This window comes from Phytophthora ramorum, assembly GCF_020800215.1.
Source record: "Phytophthora ramorum isolate Pr-102 chromosome Unknown Phyram_PR-102_s0012, whole genome shotgun sequence".
NCBI lineage: Eukaryota > Oomycota > Peronosporomycetes > Peronosporales > Peronosporaceae > Phytophthora > Phytophthora ramorum.
This window is the reverse complement of record NW_027150658.1, coordinates 323,329-344,499: the sequence shown is the minus strand read 5'-3', so window position 1 is coordinate 344,499 and position 21,171 is coordinate 323,329. Positions and strand designations below refer to the sequence as shown.

The 21,171-nt window shown below is 53.9% G+C and overlaps 5 protein-coding genes across 5 annotated transcripts; 3 read left to right on the top strand and 2 right to left on the bottom strand.

The window, feature by feature from the left end:
• Positions 1-7,781: 7,781 nt before the first annotated feature.
• On the top strand, positions 7,782-8,723 carry KRP23_11436 (Leucine-rich repeat-containing protein 57; the record flags this gene model as incomplete). Its single annotated transcript, XM_067881986.1, has 2 exons — positions 7,782-8,099; positions 8,208-8,723. The coding sequence occupies 2 exons, from the start codon at positions 7,782-7,784 to the stop codon at positions 8,721-8,723; spliced, it is 834 nt and encodes a 277-aa protein (XP_067740273.1).
• A 61-nt stretch (positions 8,724-8,784) lies between these two features.
• KRP23_11435 (uncharacterized protein) lies at positions 8,785-9,642 on the bottom strand (the record flags this gene model as incomplete). The annotated part of the gene is made up of 1 exon (XM_067881985.1): positions 8,785-9,642. The coding sequence occupies one exon, from the start codon at positions 9,640-9,642 to the stop codon at positions 8,785-8,787; it is 858 nt and encodes a 285-aa protein (XP_067740272.1).
• Positions 9,643-12,312: 2,670 nt separating this feature from the next.
• On the top strand, positions 12,313-12,933 carry KRP23_11434 (uncharacterized protein; the record flags this gene model as incomplete). The annotated part of the gene is made up of 1 exon (XM_067881984.1): positions 12,313-12,933. One exon carries the CDS (start codon positions 12,313-12,315, stop codon positions 12,931-12,933), a length of 621 nt encoding a protein of 206 aa, XP_067740271.1.
• Positions 12,934-15,197: 2,264 nt separating this feature from the next.
• On the top strand, positions 15,198-15,783 carry KRP23_11433 (uncharacterized protein; the record flags this gene model as incomplete). The annotated part of the gene is made up of 3 exons (XM_067881983.1): positions 15,198-15,356; positions 15,465-15,666; positions 15,752-15,783. The coding sequence occupies 3 exons, from the start codon at positions 15,198-15,200 to the stop codon at positions 15,781-15,783; spliced, it is 393 nt and encodes a 130-aa protein (XP_067740270.1).
• A 4,970-nt stretch (positions 15,784-20,753) lies between these two features.
• On the bottom strand, positions 20,754-21,008 carry KRP23_11432 (Crinkler effector protein 4; the record flags this gene model as incomplete). The annotated part of the gene is made up of 1 exon (XM_067895790.1): positions 20,754-21,008. The coding sequence occupies one exon, from the start codon at positions 21,006-21,008 to the stop codon at positions 20,754-20,756; it is 255 nt and encodes an 84-aa protein (XP_067740269.1).
• Positions 21,009-21,171: the final 163 nt, after the last annotated feature.

Below are 21,171 nucleotides of genomic sequence, written 5' to 3'. Positions count from 1 at the left end.
GACGACCAGCAGTACAAAACGCAAATTCCCTTACCTCACCCCCAGGCACCATTTTGTTTGACGCAGTCTCAATACAGTATTTCCCTTGAGCGTAGGGAAACCCACATAATATGTGAGATCATGAGGAAAATAATTCAATACCACGAGTATGGTTATAGAGATTTGGCAATCGTCACCAGCGATTTGACCTTCATCACCAAACCTCGCGTGGGTACAATACAAATCACCAGCCGTACAGCAGCATCACCATCACACAAGTACTTCGACGTACTAGTAATGAAAAACACAACAGAGAAGAAAAGCAGAGATCACCAGGAATGAGGGGAGTAAGTAGAATACATGTAGCTAAGATGAGAGTATACTAGTAAGAGACTGCTCCAGTACAAATGATCGTGCATTCCATCAACACTAAACCTTACGCCGCTTTGTTGTTCGCATGACTCACGAAGCACCCAAGCGAACGTATCGATGAAGAAGTTGCTCCTCATAATACTGTAGATTCGCTGCCGTAGAAGCAGTGAGCAGTCAGTTCGGGATTCGTGCTCACTTTGGTCTCGTTGTTCCCTCGGGCGTGGAAGCAGACGATCAAATCCTAGAGTTTCCTTAATCTTCGCCAGCGGTGGCGGCTGTCGTGTAAGTTGCATTGCACTACTCTCTCCGATTCTTGTCTACCGTATGTAAGAGTCCCTCTAGGCCCTCTTCCAGCATTGCTCCTTGATCATTTGCTTGGCTGTTTTCCGTTCACGACTGGCTACTGCTCTAATCTGCCGAACGCCCGTGATCTTGAACTCTCCGCTGACGTCTCCTCTTCTTCGAATCCTACTCGGTTTCGTTGAACCCACAACGACGCACAGCACCGCAAAGCTGACACAGCAGAGATTATCGTCTTGCATTTGCTGGCATATTGATTGTGGCCCAACATTTAGGGAGAACCTCACGCAATCACGGATTGCAGTTACAACTGGATGATGAGCTCGTGCTTGTACATGAGTGTGTATTGTGCTGTGCAACATAATTGGGAAGCCAGTGCTCCTTCGCGTTGTGTCACTTCCTATTTTGCGTTTGTTGATAATATAAAACACCAATACGGCATACGGCAGCGGTCAATAAAACCATTTGCGCTCACAAATAACCGCGTGCACATTGCACTCATACTGGCGGCTACGACTGTATCGCATGCACTCGTCCGCGGGAGTCGCGCTACAGATCTTATATTCAATGGTATTTATTCGGTTGCTATATAGAGTGGCCAGCAGCCACATTTTCCTACAACGCAGTAAATGGGAAGAGCAAGATGGTACACTGTAGACTATTATATACTAGTGTATAAGATAAAACGAGCATGTTTATTGAGTGTCGAACGGCTCAGCCTAGCTCTGCGACGACACGTCATTGTGGCGGCATGAACTAGCTTCCTAGTCGAGTATGATTCCAAGCGGAGTGGCGTAAACTCTCGACAGCCAGTCAAGTTGGCAATCCCAAGACTGTTCGGATCCTATCTCCTGGATGCAACAGCTGCTATCGGATAACCTGAAAATCGCTTTTCACCTTTGTCAAAAGCGGCATCATCTTAGTGATCGCACTAACACTAACTGCACTGCTTGTAGAAAGTAGCTACAGTACTAGTAGTAACGCGTTGGTGAAGTTTGGCATTTCTCCTGTGCTTCACCTCTAGCACTCCCAATAATCTGACTGTAGTAACCACGCATGGTAGCGGTTGTTAGGAATCACAAGCAGATTAACACATTTCTTATCGTTTATGTGTAGTAAATTTCACAAGCGTATGCGGTTGGTAAGCTCAAAGAAGGCGCTGCTATTATATCAAGATCGCGATTACAAACAAACTGGATGTCTGAGTGAGCACATCAGCAGGATCTACCACGACTAGGACAGTACAGAAGCTGGTTGTCAACTAGGAAGCAGGCTGGATGTCAACGTCTCGACCAAACGCTCGGGCTGCGCCGATATTGCAATGTCATTCCAGCTTTTACCGCACAAGGCTAACCCTGCAGGCATCACTGTCAGCCCCGGTCCCTCACCACCCACTGCAAACCATGAGGCTCATCCAGTTTGGTGTTTTCGCCTCCATGTTGGCAACGTTTGCGAGCAGTTTATCGTTCTCCGAAATCAATGAGGACACAAGTGCACCGGACGCTACGACCGATGAAGAGAGAATCTATGGCGGATCAGACGCAAATGCCGGCAAGTTCCCGTATCTGGCGAGTCTGCGCAGCGGTGGCCCCTACGGAGACACATTTTGCGGTGGTGCGCTCATCGCACCCCAGTACGTCTTGACGGCCGGCCATTGTTTCGAAGGGGATCTGAATGACATGTATGTGTCTTTTGGAATGCTGCATTCGTCGGGAAAGGGCTCTAACAAGGCCGAGCATATCCGTGTCTCGGAGATTTTCCGCCACCCAAACTTTAATCTGACGTGGCTGGCCTACGATGTGGCAGTGCTCAAGCTCGAGACTCCATCGACGAAGAAGCTAGCGCCTCTGGCTGCGGCTGATGGCTCAAACAACCCACCGGGAACCGTGGCCACGGTAGCGGGGTGGGGAATGGTGAGCAACGAAACCTACGGGTTGACACTGAAGTCTGTGGACGTCGAGATCATCTCGAACGAGGAGTGCGACTGGTTGAATAATGCCACCGTGACGAGCGAGACTCAGCTGTGTGCCGGTATTGGAGATGGCAAGGACTCGTGCCAAGGAGACTCTGGGGGCCCTCTCACTGCCAATGGTGTCGTTGTGGGAATCGTGAGTGGTGGGCCTCCTACGGATTGTGGCGTTTTACCTGGATTTTACACTCGCGTTTCGAGCGTTTTGGACTACATCAAGGATATCCTGGGCGGTGGTTCCACTGGCAATGTCACGGAGTTTTTGACAATGACTTACAATGACAGCGCAGGCGCTAGATCCATGCCGACTGACGAGCACTGATAGAAGGGCAACCGCAGGAGGAGGGCAGAGAGGGTGCGAGATTGGCGAGACGTCCGTGTATATAGTTAATATATACAAAGAGTTTTACACGGTGTGAAACCAGGGCTTCGCATCAACCAGTGATACTGAGTACAGTATCTGCTACTCAATGCTATTTACTGTATTAGTATAATAGTAATTCTCTTACTAGTGCGATGTGGTACGTCCCTCAGTTCTAAGAAATATCCAGGACAATTAGTAGCGCTTATCTTGGACACTATGGAGCTTCCAAGATAATCGCAGATGCAGCACTGCAGTTCATGTATGCTATTTAGCATTCCCAACCTAGAACAAATCTTCTGGACCACAATATCTAGCGTTTTCAATTCTCTACTTGCATCGACCCAAGGTATCAAAGCCATTTTTTTACATGGAGTCGATGCCCAGCTGGAGCTTCATAGTGGAGCGCCAAACGAGTACCAGCCGTATTTCTTCTGTAATACCGTCACATCTCGCTGCATGCACTGTACTTTGTCGGTCATTTTGCTTATTGTATTTGGCGTTGACTTTGGCCCGCTAGTGGTTGAGCAGCACAGTGTGCATCTACCGAATATCTGCCTCGAGTGTTTTCACCAGTTTAGTCACAAACTCCTGCGTCTGCATTTGCTCAAGCTTCTCGGTTTGCGTCACGCATAGAGTCTCGAAAATGGATCCAAGTTGCTGCAAGAACTGCTGCTTGATGCATCATCACTTCCACTTGATCCTGCCTTTGCAAAGCCAGACGCTCTACGATATTGGAGCCGAAACGATCAAAAGTGGGTTGCTCGAAGTGATTGAAAATGGCGCAATCGCAGCGAGGTGGCCGGTCAGTGACGAACTGCTTTTCTTTGCGAGTTTGAGCTGCATCCAACGCGAACGCTGCTGCGATGCTGTAGTTTCTCCGTCCACCTACCGATGGAAAAACCACCGATATATTCGACTACCGGGTTTTCTGAAGTATAATAATATCAAGGCCAACAAAACGAGTTGATCCTCATTTCGAAGCTCAGACTCATGGTAGAAATAATAAGTAAAATAAGCTATGACAGCCTACATCGCGGGATTGGAGGGACTAATGCCCGACTTTCTGATCGCTATCATCAGGATTTACTGGTGATGTTGCGTAAGTGCTGATCTCGGGTCGGTAACCCTAACAACACTAGCTGGGGTCAACAACTAAGTGGCAAGTACTAGTAGTTCCTTTCCAACGTACCACGCCGGTCATTTCGACCTTTATATGCTCAAATATGTGGTTCTTGGTATAATAACAGCATCCAGTTTGTGCTTGAAAAGGAAAAAAACGCAGCACGGCAATTACTCCAAACGTTTCCACAGTTGCTAGCTTCAGCCGACCGGGTCTTGTCTTTCAGCTTGTGTAGCATAAGTTGACGCTGCAAACGTAGGTATTCGTTCGCTTCGATCGATTATCCCGTCTTGCTCTGCGTCATGATGTCCAGCTCCAGTCGACGTTCCACCACCGCTGTTATTTCCGCTTACTCCGTCTCTTCCTTTTCAGGTTCATGTGATGCATTTGTCTTTGGTGGTGTTGATGCCGTACCCAAAGTTACCCAAAGGCTCGGGTGGGGTCTCTAGGAGGTCACCAGAGTCCAACCTCTGTCTCACTCGTCGATCGTGGTCCTCTCCTTCACCCCTCGAACCAGTAACTCCACACACTGAAGAGACTAAAACCTCTGGCTCTTCTTCTGGAAACAATGGGAACTCTTCCTCTACGTCCGACCCTCCTTCATGCTGCATTAGCTGAGGTTTAAGTACACTCCACCACATCTTGTGGCTAATGAGTAGCCACGCCTACTTGAGGTACTCAAAGTCCCTCTTGGTACTGGCTCGGAAGCTCTTGTCTGCCAGAAACCCCTCTCCCTGTGGACGGCTGAAGAAGGCGCGGGCGAATGTACACGTCGAAGAGCAATGGCAGGAAGGCTGGGGGGATTGCTGGTGCAGTGGCAGACGATGTGGAATGTTGTGTTGATTTTCATGCAAGCGTAAAGTTATGCTGCTCGTTGAAGTGGTGATCATGAATCGCGTTCGTTTGTTGTGTACAACCGTTCGAGGAGTTCAAGAAGAAGTCCCTACACTTTATCGGAGAGGATCGAAGCACATTGTCACTCGCTCGGGAATGGATTCCAGCTTGTGCTCTGCACGTCGAGTGCCAAGGTGAATGCATCTACTTGCTGTGCTTGAGGAGCGGGCTCTTTATCATTCGGGGGCTGACGCTCCAGACCTTGAGTAGCTGTTGCACGACATCCAGCACAACATTGGTTGTAAGTTTCAACTTTGTTGTAAAAAGGTCTCTATTTCACATGTAAGCCATGCGCTCGAAAGTACGCTATCTCTTGACTGGTTTCTGCGTACACTTGGCACTTACTTCTCGCGGCGCGAATCGTACTCGGCCTGGATCTCCTCGGCCGACTTGCCCGACGTCTCCGGCACCAGCTTCAGAGCGAACAGGTAGAAGATCGCCAGCAGCACCACGAACGGCACGTACGCGTAGTCGGTCAGAGCATCCGAGATGTACGGGTACGACACGCCCACGATGAGGTTGCACAGCCAGTTGATACCGATGCAGAAAGACGACGCGCTGGCACGGATCGAGTCCGGGAAAATGTCGGCCGTCATGACCCACACGAGCGGGCCCAGTGTCACGCCGAACACGATCACGTACAGCGCCGTGAACACGATCGACAGCGCAGACACGTCCACGATGAAGGCCACCGTCATGCCGATGGACATGGCCACCATGCCGGCCAGACCCCACAGGATCATGTTGCGCGCGCCGAAGCGGTTGGCCAGCACGCCCGTGAAGAAGGCGGGCCAGATATTGATGAAGTCGATGATGAGCGTGCCCACGCGCGAGTCCGAGATGCCGGCGTCCGAGAAGATGCTGCCCGAGTAGTAGAAGACGGCGTTGATGCCCGAGAGCTGCTGCGCGCAGGACAAGAGGACGCCGCCCAGCAGCTGCAGACGGTAGCGCGGGTTGAACATCGACTCCTTCGCGGGAGCAGCCAGCCCCTCCTCGGCGTTCTCGGGCTTCTTGCTCACCTGCAGCCACGACAGCGCAGTCTGCACATGCTGTTCGCCGTACAGACGGGCGATGACCTGCTTGGCTTCGTCCGTGCGGCCCTGGGTCAGTAGCCACGCCGGGCTCTCCACGCACATCGTTGGCGCCAGCAGCAGGTAGGTCACTCCCAGGAGGACTGGGAACGCAGCCAGGTAGCGCCAGCCAGAGCTCGTGTTGGCGAAGAAGAAGGCGATGGCCGGGAACAAAATGCCGATGGTCGTGAAGATCTGCAGCCCCAGGCCCAGCGTGTTGCGCATGTGCGGCGGCGACAACTCGTTCACGTAGCTACCGATGGTGGCCGTGGCCGTGCCCGAGGCCAGGCCAGCGATGAGGCGGCCAGCGGAGAAGACCCAGATGTTGGACACCACCGTCTGCACGACGCCGCCCACGATGATGAAGAGGCAGTTGCCCATGAGCGTCTTCTTGCGGCCGTACTTGTCGCTGAAGTGGCCGCAGCACAGCGACCCGACCATGGCTCCGAAGATCCACGCGTTCACGGCGAACGTCCACTCGAGCTTCGAGTGGCCCGGGAACATGAGGCACGTGCCGTCGGCCACGGGGCGAGCATTGCATTCGTCCGTGTCGTTGTACTGCGACAGGTTCATCTGCGAGGTGGACCAACCGCTCTGGAACGGCTGCAGCCACGACAGCAGCGCACTGGTGTACAGGATGGCGTTCGGCTTGATGAGGCGTGCGGCGGCCTTGTTCGCGTCGTCGAAGGTGCTGCCGGCCACAGCAGCACCCTTGCCAGGAGAGTTGGCCACCTCGTAGTTTGCACCGTCTTGCATTTCAGCCATCGTTTCTTCAAACTTGGAAGGCGGTCTCTAGTGAGCAGAGTTGTGTAGGTTCTTGGTGGTGGTGCTGTGTCTTGTGGTTCTTGTAGATGTTGCAGTGGAAGGCAAAATGGACAATGAGCTCCACTGTCGGTTAGCAAACTGTGGTGCGGCACTTACATCCCGCCTATCTGGTGAGCCCTTCCGAGATGGAACGACGGAGATCCCAGAGATAAGCGACTCGAGTTGAACCTCGAGATCATCTGATGGCACTGCGTGAGTCTTGCTGAGTCTGGCTCGCTTGGGACACCCACAACCTCACCGTTGAATTCAAGCGAAGTCGGTTTGTACAGTCCACATGGCTGTTTGTTTCAACCGCCTCTGCCACTTGGTGAACCAACAAGCACTGGCCAATTGTTCGTGTGGGTTTTCTGGTGCTTCGCTTGCAAACTTCAGGAGGCGTCCAGGGTTGATGGTTGCAAGCATTCGGCCAGGCCATGCGGCCGACGGATGGTTGGTCGCTCCATACAGTTCTTGCTGCACAATATATGTATCGTGGCGAGCCGCCCCGTGCTGTATTGGAATGATTCCCAAGTTGGATACCACCAGCGGTGCTTGGCAGTTGAAGTAGACGCAGGAGAATTTTGCAAAAGATAGGCAGAACATCCCCAAGAGCAACCTGCCGTTCGAGACTTTTACACTGGAGACTGGTGCATTTCTCCAGCAAGGGTCAGATCCCTGAAATCATGTTGATGTGAACAGGGACTTGGAACTCGATGGTGGAGCAACACCAAATTGTGATAGTTTTTGGGCTACAGCGGGGTCTGTAACTCGCGTGGCGAGGACACCACGATTAAAACTCGAGGTTTGGCAGCAAGTATAATAATACTGAGTTAAAAGGCAACCAGACCTCATGTATGCAAATCATACAATTTTCGTCAAATCTCCATTTTCCCGGACGATAATCAGACCATGGGGAACACCGCGACCAAGGCGCGCGAGGCCCACGCGCAGGCCAAGAGCAAGCCCAAGAACAACCGCAGCGTGCAGCAGCAGAAGCTGCGGTCGGCCAAGGCCACGGGCGTGCTGGCGCTGCCCAACAGCAAGCTGAAAAAACTGCCGGAAGAGCTACTGGAACTGTCGACCCTGCGCACACTGGACCTCACGGGCAACCGACTGAGCGAATTGCCCCCGCAATTGGACAAACTGAAGGCGTTGAAGACGCTCAAAGTGTCCTCCAACGTCCTCGTGACGCTACCGGACCTGTCGGCGCTCGAGGCGCTCACCACGGTACGCGATACACAAACACATTGTCCATATACGGATATTCCATTCGTTTATTGTGTATTGAAGTATTCTTCATATTGACGTGATGTGTATGGTTTTCGAAAATTAAAGCTGGTGCTGGACGGCAACTTACTGGAGGATATCCCCAGCGCCCTGCCGCCCAATTTGACCAAATTGTCACTCAAAGGCAATCGACTGCGTGCTGTGCCTCGCAGTGTGCTGGAACTCGCTCAGTTGCAGGAGCTGGACCTGGCGGACAATGTGCTGGAGACCTTGCCGTCCAATTTGGGCGAGCAGCAGGAGCTGCAGGACTTGAATCTGGACGGTAACAAGCTAACGGAGCTGCCAGCTGCACTGGCGAGATGTACCAAGCTCAAGGTGCTGTCGGCGCGACGGAACACGCTGGTGGGACGCTCGGCTGGTGCCAAGGTGCAGCCTATTGCGGCGGAGCTGCTGGGAGAAGGCTCGGCTGTGCAGGTGATGAACCTGGAAGGGAACCCGTTGACCAAGGAGGACCTGCAGGGAATGGACGGCTTCGACGCGTTCCTCACTCGACGCACGAAGCTGAAAAACAAGGAGATCCACGGCGGTCTGAACTCGGATCTGAGCCTTTGCGGACTTGAGTAGATGGGCGTGGTGCTGGTGGTGCAAATATCGTTTTACTTGTGACTATTCCTACTTGTGTGTGTTACTCTTGACTTTGTAGTGACGATTCTGGCTGTTGCGAGGCTGGGGCAGAGCTGTAATTGTTGATTCGGATGGAAACATGGCGTGAAAACGCAGCTTTGTTTGGTGACTTGGTGGGAGAAGGCGTGAAAGATTCACTACCTTGTCCAGTTATCTGTGTAAGTGCTTCGGTGGATACTATGGCAACCGCAGCCTCCAAGTCCACTTCTGCGGTGCTCCACTCTTGCTCCAAGGCTGCTGTGATCGAGTTGTTGTCGTCATTCTCCTCCGTCAAGCCCCGATTTTGTCCTGATAATCCACGCACAATTTCCGCGAGATTCTGCGTTACAAGAGTAACGAGCGCTGGGTCGATGCATGTGGTGGGTTGGAAGCAGATATTGCCGACGCTGTTGTCTGTGTGGCTCGCTACGTCGTTCAAGTAAGCACCACCGTCATTGTATTCAGCGATACGCGCTTCTTTTTCGTGAGTCAGCTGCTGGTTACGCCGGTGGAGCTTCGCATAAACGATCGACAGGTTTCGGTGAGCCCGTGCGCGCCCCAAGCGGCAGTCCAGTGCTTTAGACGAGCACAACTGGAGATCTCGATGGTGGCAGCTCAGAGCATGACCGAAATTCAGCTGTGCAAGGGCCAAGTTACCCAGATTGGCGTACACGCGGGCCTCTAGCTCACGGTCTTTTTCCTCAAGCGCAAGCTGTAGCGCCTCTTGCTGATGTGTCAAGGCTGGTCCATACGTATGGGCATCCAAGAGCAGCAAACCCAGCGTCTTTACTGCCCGAGCCTGGAGTCGAGGGTCTTGAGCTCGCTGGGCCAGTTCGAGCGCACGTCGCTGAGCTGCGAAGGCCAGCTTGACGCAGACCATAGCAGCTTTGCTGGTTGACGAAGTCGAGGCAACTACAAGTTCGCGAAGAGCTACTCCCCGGTGGTGGTGAAGCAAGGATGCCAACGCTAGCCCTTGTGGTGAATCGGTTTTGGCCCAGACAGCATCTTCCTGGGACGTTTCGAGTAATTTCAATGCTGCCGTGAAGTGCTGAATAGCAGCTACCAGGGCGGATGGGCTCCCGTAGAGCACGAAAGATGCTAACGCAACATGCCTCGCCAACACTCGAAGCTTCGCTGCGGCGGTAGCACCTGCGGCTCGCGCTGCAGCCTCCAACTCAGTCAAGAAGAAATTGGTATCGTCGTCATCGTCCGTGCCGTCATCGACTCGTTCCCCTGGTAGTACTGCTTCAACTGTATGCACGACTGCGGATTGTACTGCCTGACGGCTAAGAGGTCGTCGACTGAAATCAGCGGCACTGCGCAGAGTTCCCGTAGAGCGACTACTAACCAGAGAGGTTGCTTCCCGTGCAGAGACCGATGTACCGTCCAGGGACTGGTGTCCGCGCAGTGTCGTGGGCGCTGTGGAGATCCGTGCCAGAGTTCGAGCAGATCCCTGGCGGTGTAATTCTCTTCTCGCGTATCGCGTTCGAGGGCGGGCATTCATCACAAGGTCCTGAAGGGATTCTCCATCTACTGAGCTGGTTAACCTCGCTGTCGTGGCCTCCACCAGGGAACGCGCGCTTCCAGATAAGGCTGTAGGAAATGGCAGTGGTCGAAGGCGAGGAGATACTCCCACGCTGTCTGCGGAGCTCTCCCATGCCGATGGGCTCAAGCTCAGCTCTCCGCGAAGAGCGACCTGACGAGACGGAGGACGTAACGAAGGATCGATCATCCCCGGATCTGCCAAGCCATCGTCATGAAGTGTAGATGCCACCCCTTCTTGCTGGTTGGAGCTCCGGTTGACTGCGATCGGAGGAATTGATTGCCTGGAACGCTCGGCCGATGACACCTCCGGTTGGTGGGCGGACATGCCATCTCCACTGTGGCGGTGACCAACTCGTTGTTTGAGCTGCAAGAGCCCATTTCGAGACGAAGGGCGTGTGGAAGCCTCGTATCCGTCTCGTCTAGTGCTGCCATCCGAACTATCTCGACGTTTTCGAGCGACGGCCATTGTGCTGCTCTCCTGAACATGATGCTTGTGCTGCTCGGCGTGAAAATTCGGGTACATGGTCTTCACATCCACTCGCGGTGGTCTTTTCTCGCCGGTAGGCATGGTAAATGGAGGATACCTCACCAATGCCGCCGTCTGCAATGTATCGATGCTACGTTGTGATCCCCTGGCGCTGGGAGCTGAGGAAGGAGCACCTACAGCACTCCATATATAGAGGAAGCGGGCGGCGACTTTATTTGCAAATGATATCACACACCACGAATATTTTAACAACAAACGCAACGTCCAACATGTAGTTGGCGATCTACTTGGAATCTATCGGGGCAATGACGAAAGCTCCTTCGAGCGATGTCTGGAAAATACGTACCGGAAACAGTGGAATGTGGCGATATAAAGAGGTCCGCAGGCATGACGACAAATGTGGTATTGGCTTAATCTACATTCTTGGTATTTCTGAGGTCAAGCGTTGGTTCACTGCGACTCCCTTTTCCGTGGGAAGTGGATTATTGTACAGCGCAGCGGGGCTGAACGGAGCGGCCTTGTAATGCCATGGCATCCATTCATACGCAGCGCTTTGGTCGAAAGGTGTTCCCGTCGAAAGAAGAACGCTGCCGGCCAAACACTCCACGGCGAAATTGCCGAGCAAACAGTAGTCCAGCTACGCGTAGACCGGATGCCAATGAGCCATGCTTCGCATGAGTTCGACCTGGATCAGAATGTACACCAGGCGCGTCTGCACGAAGTGAAACGCTTGTCTGAAGTTGAGCTCCGACGAATCCAGCGCCATATCGGCCAATTGCCACTCGCCCGCCGAGTCTTTCCTCGTGTACGTGAGTCCCGTATCAATCAGCTTGACGGCCAACGGTAACAGCAGTCCTCTTTTCGCGTGATTGGAGAAGAAACCAAGTGCGCTTGGCGTGCACTTCGACGAGGACTTGGTGGTGTCAGTGAACTGTCCGACGGCCGAGAAATCCTCCACGAAGACGCTGTGGTTCTCGATGGCACTGGTAATGTTCGATGCGTCACGCTGCTCACTCACAAGCTTGCTGTAAAGAGCATTGAGCGGATCTTCCCAGTCGCCGAGCTTGAGTTGTGGCCCCCAAGATGTGTAGGCTGTGAAAGATGACGAGCTTTTTGAAATGCACCCAGAGGGGTTGGCTCGAACCCATCAAGTCTCTAGGATTGGTAGCTCGAAGATCGACACATCGGCTGCATCGAAGAGGTCAGATCACGAGTTGGTTTTGAATTTGACAGCACAATTCCAGTGCTATTTCGAAACGTTGGCACGGGTTTTCAGCGACCACACCGTGCAGCGTTGCTTACCATATTGTGTCCTATCTCCAGAGATATCGTTTATCCTTCAAATATGCGGCGCATGAGCTCAATCACTTGATCGAATCATCTCATCCGAGTACAAAAATGTCTACCAAAGGCCTCACTTGGCATCGATCAGAACGCCCATCAGGTCTGACAGCCTCGTTCTCGACCACAGTCCTCCTGACAACGAAACCATTATTCAATTTGTACGTCGAACCAACAATGCCCCCGTACAAGAGTGGCAAGAAGGATTCCATCCGAAGTGCAGAGGTACAGGCTTCCAACCAACAATGGGACTACGCTGCTCGTACGCACAAACGTGGAGACAATCGCAGCCGCTCAGTCTTGACAAGGAAAGATACCAAGTTCGCTACCAGTGCCATCAAAGACCGACCGACGAGCCTCCAAGAAGCTGGTGGCAAATTCGACAAACGCGCGAAGGTGAAGCTGTCGCCGTCGCTGATCAACAATGCAGGAGAAAGGTTTTGTAAAGGTGAAACCCTGCTGTCCTCCTTGATAGCCCTCGGAGCGCTCTCAGCGTTCGGAGCTGCGTCCTATGGTATGTTGCGAAACCACTGGGAGCGCAACAACCTGGTGCAAGATGTCAAGGAGCGAAGACGTAAGGAACAAGAGCGCAAGGAGCGATCTCGCATCCAACGAGAGCGCAAGGAGCGTGAGCGCCTGGAAAACGAGCCCCTCTTCCAGGTGGCGGCGACTGGCATATTACTGGCTCTGGTCGCACTTGCGTGGAAGTACGTCGGCTGGCTCTACTTCCTGCTCGCGGTCGTGATCGTAACTATGTGTAGCAATTTGGATGTCGCTGAAAGTGAAGCGAACGCCTAGTAATAGTGTCTTGCGGTTGAGCACTTCTGCAGGCTCTTGAATGTCTTACGGCTCCACCGTGGTGCTCTCGTCTTCGTAGAAATCGATCGACCAGTGATAACACGACCCGCCTTTTAATAATTCCATGCAAAACTCGAAGACCCGGCAGAGTATCTTGAACTGTCGGGCGTCGACAAGACGTATATGACGCGAGCCCTTGCGGTCTTCTTCGTCCGATCCAACACAAGCACACCAGCGACCGATCAAATTGTTGCTGTGCTCGAAGCGTAGCAACATTTCACAGTTTGTGAGATATTTGGCTGGCCAAGTTCCTTTCCCAGACGCCACGACGTGTTCTACCGAGCGCGAGCAGAGGCTGTGGCTGTCGCTCAGGGACTGCATTCCACAGGTGAGTGCAGTACAGTACAATCTGCTGCATGCAGATTGTTCGGTGTACTAACCTAGTGGCTTGGTAGCTGGACGCGTATCTCGCTGGTATGCCACTATCTCTGGCGTCCTCTTCGAGTGGGTCGAAGGCAACTTGGCCAGACTTGTCCAAGCTGCGAACGCCAGTACCAGACGCCGTCCGACGTGGCTCTCTCAAGGCCAAATCACTACAAGCAGCTTGGTGGTCGACATCATGAGGGAGCTCGAAGTGGTCGTTGGGCCAAGAGCGTCTGGCACCAAACACGCAGGCGCAGCTGTGTCAGATCACAACCTTCCCCGCTCGAATTGAAGACAATTCGTTCATCCGGGCATGTCTGCACACAGCGAGATGCGACGCCGTGGTGTCCGTTGCAGCTCTGACTGAGCGAGGAACAGCTGGAGCTGCAAGCGGCGTCAACCTACCAGCTCCCGCAACCGGCGCACGGCAATTTCATCGTTAGCTGTCTTCAGCTCCGCTCGAACAGCGATTCGATGGTCGGTTGAGGGCTGATGACAAGGTTAATACAACTTGCGATCGTAAATTTCTTCATCCATTAGGCGATCCAGTCAAGACTCTCGCCTCAACCCAAGAGGTCGAGCTTTCAGCTTGGGCGGTTGTTTGAAAGAAGAGTGGGTATACTGATTAGGCTGGAGAGTCGGATTGACTTGCCGGCGTGTCTTCAATGGTAAACGAACCTTCCGGTTTGAAAAAGAGTCTGCAACTTGTTCTACCACTTGGAACAATACGTCAAGTGGTGTAGAGCTGTAGTGGCCCTCGACATAGATGCAGAAGTGAGACTGCAAACAGCCGCCGTTCACCCTCCTAGTCATAGCTAGTAGGTGCACGCTTAGCTTTGGTTGAGGCCTGGAGGAGAACGCTCGGTTAAATGTCATATCTCCACGGAGTTTCTCAAGCTCTTCTTGTTGATTCCGTAGCTCCGACGCCAACACGTCCACGCGCTCCACGGAAATAAGATCAAGGTCGAAAGTGTACTTCATGGACCACGTAAAGGGGAGAATTTGAATGGGCATCGTGACTTCAAGGGCGAAGTCCGCCATGTTTCACCACCGTTAGCTTAATGTAAGTTCTGCAGGCGAAGCAATACAAAGTAGTGGAGCGCTTCGTCCTGATTTCCATGCTGCTCCACTCTAGCTCCCAAGCCAGGGCAGCAGGGTGCGCCACTACCACTCTGGCTTCCCAGTTGTGCACCGTCTTGGCCGTTTTCACGGCGCCGCCCAGCGTATCCCTCTCTCTAGGAGCTACCATAGTCAGCAGCAGCTCTCTCGGCAGTGTCTCCTCATCCAGGAATTGCAGCTACCAGGCCACGAGAGCCGTACGCTCCACCGTGCCCACGCCCGCGGCTGGCAGAAGTGGCGGCCGTGCACTTCGTCCAGCAGTGCGGCCCGCAGCCCCTCATTCAGCAGCTCGCCCACGGCCTCCGCCGTTGCCTGCTGGGCGTTGGGAAACTAAGGGTTCCTGACGACGCGCAGCAGCTCGATCCACATGGCGACAACGTCAACGCCAGATTCCCGGGCGTCTCCGGCGCTGTCCGGTTCCCCACGCGCGCGCGCTCAGAGACCCCATGCTCGACGCACAGCGAATGGAGTCCAGCACACACGCCACCAGCAGATCCTCGAGGCGCCAGTCACGCAGCCACGCCGAGACGTCGGAACACGATTCCTCTCTTATCAAGATGTGGATGTGTGGTCCACATATGATTGAGTGTTGAAGGCGAGAGCTGAATGAAGGAGGACGGGGCTGCTGTGCGGCCCAATCAAGTCCAAGGAGCCCACGCTCACCTTGGCGCACATCCCTTGTGCCTCGGGTTGAGCTCGCGCGCGGCGTGGAGCTGCCGCATATGTACAGGAGTCAGGTGGATCGCGAGGTCGAGTGGCTGCGTCCAATGGTGCGCTGTCTGTTGCTCGAAGAGGGAGCTGGAACGGACGTGTTGCTGGTGCTTGCAGTAGACAGGCTCACGAGTCATCTGCTGCAGCTCTGGAGGCAGGTGCAGGATGAGGTGCGTATCTGGGCATCGCCCCGACTGCATGCTGCACGAGCCCCCGGCCGACGTGGCTGCTGCTGTAGCGGAGCTCACCACCATCGCGTCGTTGCTCGCCTGTAACAGGTCGCTCGTGTTGGGCATGCACTCATCAGTTGGCTTGCAGGATGCTCTGGCGTTGTGGTGATTTCTGCTTGGCTAGTGTTTCCTTCTAAGTCTTCTGAGACGCACTACGGCGAGTCATCGTCTGAGTTCCCGACGGGTTGCCGCAGAACGACGCTATCGCAGAGCTGCCGAATGCCAAGCGCTATGGTGTCTAGTCAAAAGCGTACGTCTGTATTAGCTGTATGTATTGTGAATCGTGCCTAACCTATTGATATTCTTATTGTGCTTTTGTGATGCTCGTCAATTAGGCCAACGTCATCGACTATCCGATACATCTTGATGGGGCCCATCGCCCCAAGGAGAACCCTGCTGTGCTCGTACGCAACAGCCTCACGTCGAGCGGCCCCTTAACCAGTAGTTTGCTCGACGCCGAAGGACAGGGGATTGTGCACAAGCACGCAGGCCACTTGCTGCGCACGAAGCTGTCGGACGATGGTGGTGTCCGCTGTTGCTGTATAGAAATTGCAGCTTGGCACGTGCATGTAGTTGATGTAGTTGGTAGCGCATAAGTAATTAAGACCCGACTCAATGGAGCAACAACCTTGGAAGCACAAAGCCATTATAAAGTCTTACTCAGCTAAAGCTACACATCCACATTGCGAACTTGTCTTCGGACTGGTCTTAGCGAGCGTGGTCGGTTGTTCATCAGAGTTATCTTGTCTTCATCAAGCAGCCGTGTCCATTCGGCAAGCGAAGTCTGGGCACAGCACACGACGAAAGCCTCGGACGCAAGCGCCGAAGCAAAGTAGCAGAGCAAGCGACTGCACAATCACAGTGGTCGACAGAGAGTCATGAGTCCCTGTCGACCACTGCAAAGTCCGCCACACCCGCACCTCGCGCGAAGCACGCCGGCATCTACAGCTTGAACGAGGGTAATGAGCCCCGATCAACTGAGCTGCTGGCGCACCTCACGCAAGGCCTACCAGCCCCAGCACTCCACGCCCAGGAACCTCCACCGTAGAATAGCCACAGACTAGCGCGGGACAGAGAGAGATGAGTCTCTGTCCCGCCAAACTGGAGAGGCCTTGGAGAGCCGATCACGCCAAGAGGCAGAAATGAATGCCTCCAAGCGGGTCAGTTCCCCACGCCAATTATTCCAGCTTGTCGCCGATCATGACCTTGCCGCAGCAGCCGCCATGCAGCAGTCCACGTCCAGCTGCCGTCCAAGACGACTAAGCTGCCGACCGCCGAGAACGCTGCGGCGACGACGACGTGGGCGATGGCGAAGGCGCCAGCCTCTTGGTCTTGGACGCCCAACCGAACGACTCCTTCTTCGCAGCACTCTTCGTCTCCTTGGACTGCTGCAGCCTCTGCGCCGCCAACTTCACAGGCGCCGCCGCCGTTTTTGTCGTGCTGTTGGAGCGCACGGCAGTCTCTCCACTCAGCTTCAGCTTCTCCAGCCTCACCACAGTCTCCGTCAACTCCACCTCCCGCCTCTGGACACAGCGCGGCTGCGTCTGCGTCGGCACCTTGACGATCTTGGTCGCTTCCATGGCCACTAGCTTCTTCTTGGTGGCGGCAGCTTCCCAGCTGGTCACAGCCGTCTTCGCGCTGGTTAGCAGCGCCGTCATCTGCGAGCGCAGTGTGTTGGTCGCCTCGACGTGCTGCTCGGTCTCGGCCTTGGCCTCTGCGAGTTCCTTGGTCAGTCTGTCCGCCGTCTCCTCGCTGGACAGGCGGGACTTGGCGAAGTCGGCACGTATCTGGTTCATGGCGCTGCTGAGATTCGCCACCTCGCTCTTGGACGTCGCCTCGATTGCCTTGATCGCCGCCACCTCGCTCTCGAGCGCCGCAACCTTGTCGGTCAGTGCTTGTTCCCGCTCCTTGGCCAGCTGCTGGGTCTCAGCGAGCTTGCGCTGCAGCTCAACCTCCAGCTCGGCCACCTTGGCCACGTGCCAGCGAGACTGGCCATACTGCTGCGCCAGCTCGGCCATGTAGTCCTCCTCCAAAAACTTGCGCTCCACCTCCTCCATGAGCGCGGCGCATGCGCCCTTCCACTGCGCGTGCTCGTCCTGGAGCTTCTTGTGCTTGGCCTGGAGCCTGTCGTGCTGCATCATCCAAAGCCAGACGTCGGCCTCCTGATCGTTGCGCTCGCCCTCCAGCAGCGCGTGCTTCGCCTGTAGCTGCGAGTGCGCGTCTTGAACGCTCGCGTACTTGGTCTTCGTGTGCGCCAGCGCCTTGCGAAGGTACGTCTCGCTCACCATGGTCCAGTCGGAAGTTTCTTGCTTGAGCTCTGCTGGTCCAAACGGAGAATGACTCGTTTGGTCTTGGGGCGGGCGTTTGGGCGCCAAACTGAATTCAAACGAAATAAAGATGCGACATCTCTCGTTTTGTGTGGCTCTAGCGCTAAGAATGGCATGTTCTAGAAGCCACGCACTGTTGGGCTGAAAGTGATCCCAATCCACTCGCTGTTGTGGCCCCACACGGCCAGCAGCAAACCTCGCAAGGGCTCTGCGTGGCTACAGCGCTCTGCGACGATGGGATCAGCTGCTGCTGACAGTCGCGAGCGATGGAAGGGAGTTCTTCAAGCCCAAAGAAGAAGACGAGCAACAGACTCTGCTTCGCCAAACAGTGGTGCTGCTGCTGGCGCATTCCTGTTGCAGCTAGTCGAAGCTGTAGCCATTACAGTGGGGTCATTACAGTGGGACCTGTAATGGCTACATCTTTGACAAGCTTCAACAGGTATGTGTAATGGCTACCTCTTCGACTAGTCGCATCTTCCACACCGCACGGCCGTGCTCAGGCCCATCGGGACGAAGGTGCAGGCCACGCAGCAGGAGAAGGACTTGTGGGCCTCCACGGTGGACACACTACCGAGCAGTTCGAGTTGCTGGAACAGACCGTCATGTCTCAAGAGACAGCCATACGGACCGTTCGTGGGGATAACGTCCAGGCGGACGACGTCTACGTGCTGTTTAGCAGTGTCCCGCGCACTACTGAGTCGGTGCTGTGTCTGCTTCGAGGCTTCTTCGAGCAGCAGAATGTTCCGTAGTTCTATGTGCACCCGCTGCAAATGTTCAACGAGGTCGAGTTCATTGCGCACGACGACGTGGTGCAGCCTAGGAGCAAGATCGAGCGAGGTGGGCTGTGGCAGCGACCGTACCATCGCAAGGATTCTTGCTACGGCGCGCTCAGAACAAACTGAAGGAGGTGTCAAGGCGGTGGTGGCCAACAAGCAGCCAGCCAGCCGAGCTCTCCTACTTCCCAGCGCACCATAACTCGATCGTGGCGCTGCTGGGCGTGTTGCAGATTGATGTCTGCCTCAGTACGGCACGATGCTGGCGTTCGAGGCGTACGAGGACAAGGCCTCGCACGAAGTTTTTATCAAGCCACGCTACGAGAACGAGGAGGTGTTTTATGCAGGGCCACACGCAGGACCCGTTTTGTCCAATGTCGCACTTCGAGCTCCTGGCGCTCGAATTCCTGTCCTACAGCTCGGGCATAGCCATCATAACCGCAGCAAATACAAATACAAATCGAATTCCTCTCCTACAAGGCCTAAACGGATCAGCTGACGGCTAGAGTGTGTAGTACTTCCTGAGCGTCATCGAAGCGTGGTGTGTAACTATAGTAGTGGACTCCGCGGTGTCTTGGAGACACCGTCGACAGCCTTGCCATCGGTCAACACAACACCCGTGCGCAGATTGATCGCATACTGTGCTCCGGATGACTCAACGCTGCTCCCAAGCTGCTCATCGTCCGGCGATAATTTGCTAACTTGACTCTATTCGAACTGCTCAGGAGATCCCGGTCTAATCAAATTCACCAATGCTATGAGTACAAAGTTCGCACCGCGCTTCTCCCCACAAGCGATCAACTCCGATATCCGCCGAGTCGTCATATCGTCTACGCTACGTTGCTCTCCACTCGACGCGTTTGCTCAGTAGCGGAAGCATTGATGCTCACACAGAGGGAAGAAGTACGAAAGAACACAATGGGCTCGCAGATTTCTTGAGCTGCGTCGTCGTCCAGTAAGCCCAAACTATGGGCCAGCAAGGCCTTAACCGTACACAATCCACCGCTTCTAGTTACTTCCACCGAACGAACTTGCAAAATAGCAGCGTAGTTCCCATCTCGGGGTAGTGCTGTCGAATAAAGCTCTCCAGGTCCAAGATTAACACGATCCCATTCACATGTCGGTTCATGCACTGACAACGCCATCGCCTGCTCATTCCAGCAGCCCACGAGCGAACGTGTTGCCCATGACCCAATTCGACACATCAAGCGCGGATAATTGAGAAATCGCACGATGGTCTCCAGTCTGCAGAATGCTCTGCGTGATTTCATCAAAGTTAGCCATCCATAGCCTTTGGTTGCATCCAAGCTACCTCATGCGACCAGGATCTTGCATCAGCTTGTCCTTGGTGAACTTCGGTCCTAGTGCCAGTACAGCTGCAGCATCCGACAGGAGTTTCATGTCGGATCCTCTCGAACGAGCTTCGTCAAAAATCACGAACGTCTCCTTTTCGAGCGTCGACGAGTTTTACGGCATCATAGCTTGCCGAGCCTTCTCTGCTACTTCGAAGTATCATGCAGCAGTTGTGCTCTTGGTGGATATCTAGTACATCACGCCAGTGAAGTCAAAGTCAGGTAGTCCAAGAAGAAAATCTGCTGCGTGTTGGTTAAACGCAGTCGTACAAACTCCGGTCGTTAAGCTGTACTGTGAGGCGGCAACAGGTCCAAGCATTTACATCACATCGTGGTTTCTAGTACTCTATGACGTGAGAACCTTTGCGCATAAGGATATGCACTCCACGTACAAATCGTCCGTGCCAACTGCGACAGTACAGGACCAAAACGAAGTATGCCATTAGGTTCCTGCTCTCTCATCGGTTCCCCCTTACTGCTGGGGTCGCTGAGGTTGAATGACTTCTTCTAGCTCCTCAGAACGTGGCGTCTGCTCGTCTCTTTCTTGTTGAACTGCAGCAGATACAAAGCCATGTAAATCTTCGCTGGTGCGCGCTTCAGACAGTTGATGCATGAGAGAGTCCTAGTCTTCTATCCAGTCGTCACAAATCCACATAGACACCTTCACCAAAGTCCCAATACCCTCCCTCTGAAAACCCGAAGTAATAATATGAATTGGGGAGCGCGACTACACTTCCTTCTTCGTGGCTGGGATCTTTTCCGACAGTCCAAGCAATTCCTTCAAGGGCCCCCAACACGACATATCCGATCCATTATCTGTATCCATTTTTTATCATTAGCAATAGCAGCGACAAAAAGGATAACCATGATAGAATCAGCAAACACTTACGCTTGACGTAATGGCACCCTCACCAGCACATGTATGAACCCCTCTCCAAGTGCAGCTTTGACGTGGTCGACGCTAGCCCGCACGATGTCTTTCTTCGCCAGGAAGAGCTCCAGCTCATCTGCATCGCACCTGATCGTGTTTGGCTTCTTGCGCTTGACCGCTTTTCTCAACTCGCTCACACACTGACAGTCGTCGATTTCCACAGTGAATACATTTCCAGCCCTACCGATGACCCCGCAGCCGAGCGTCATCACCTTTCCTTGAGACGGCAAATTCGGGACTGAGGAGAGAAATGAGGCTTTCCAAGCTTTGTGAACGTTTTTATCAACATGTAAGTCGGGTAACGTCAGTCACTCAACGTGGTAGTATGGTAGGTTGCTGCCAAATGGATATTGAGAGCATGCAGGCATCCAA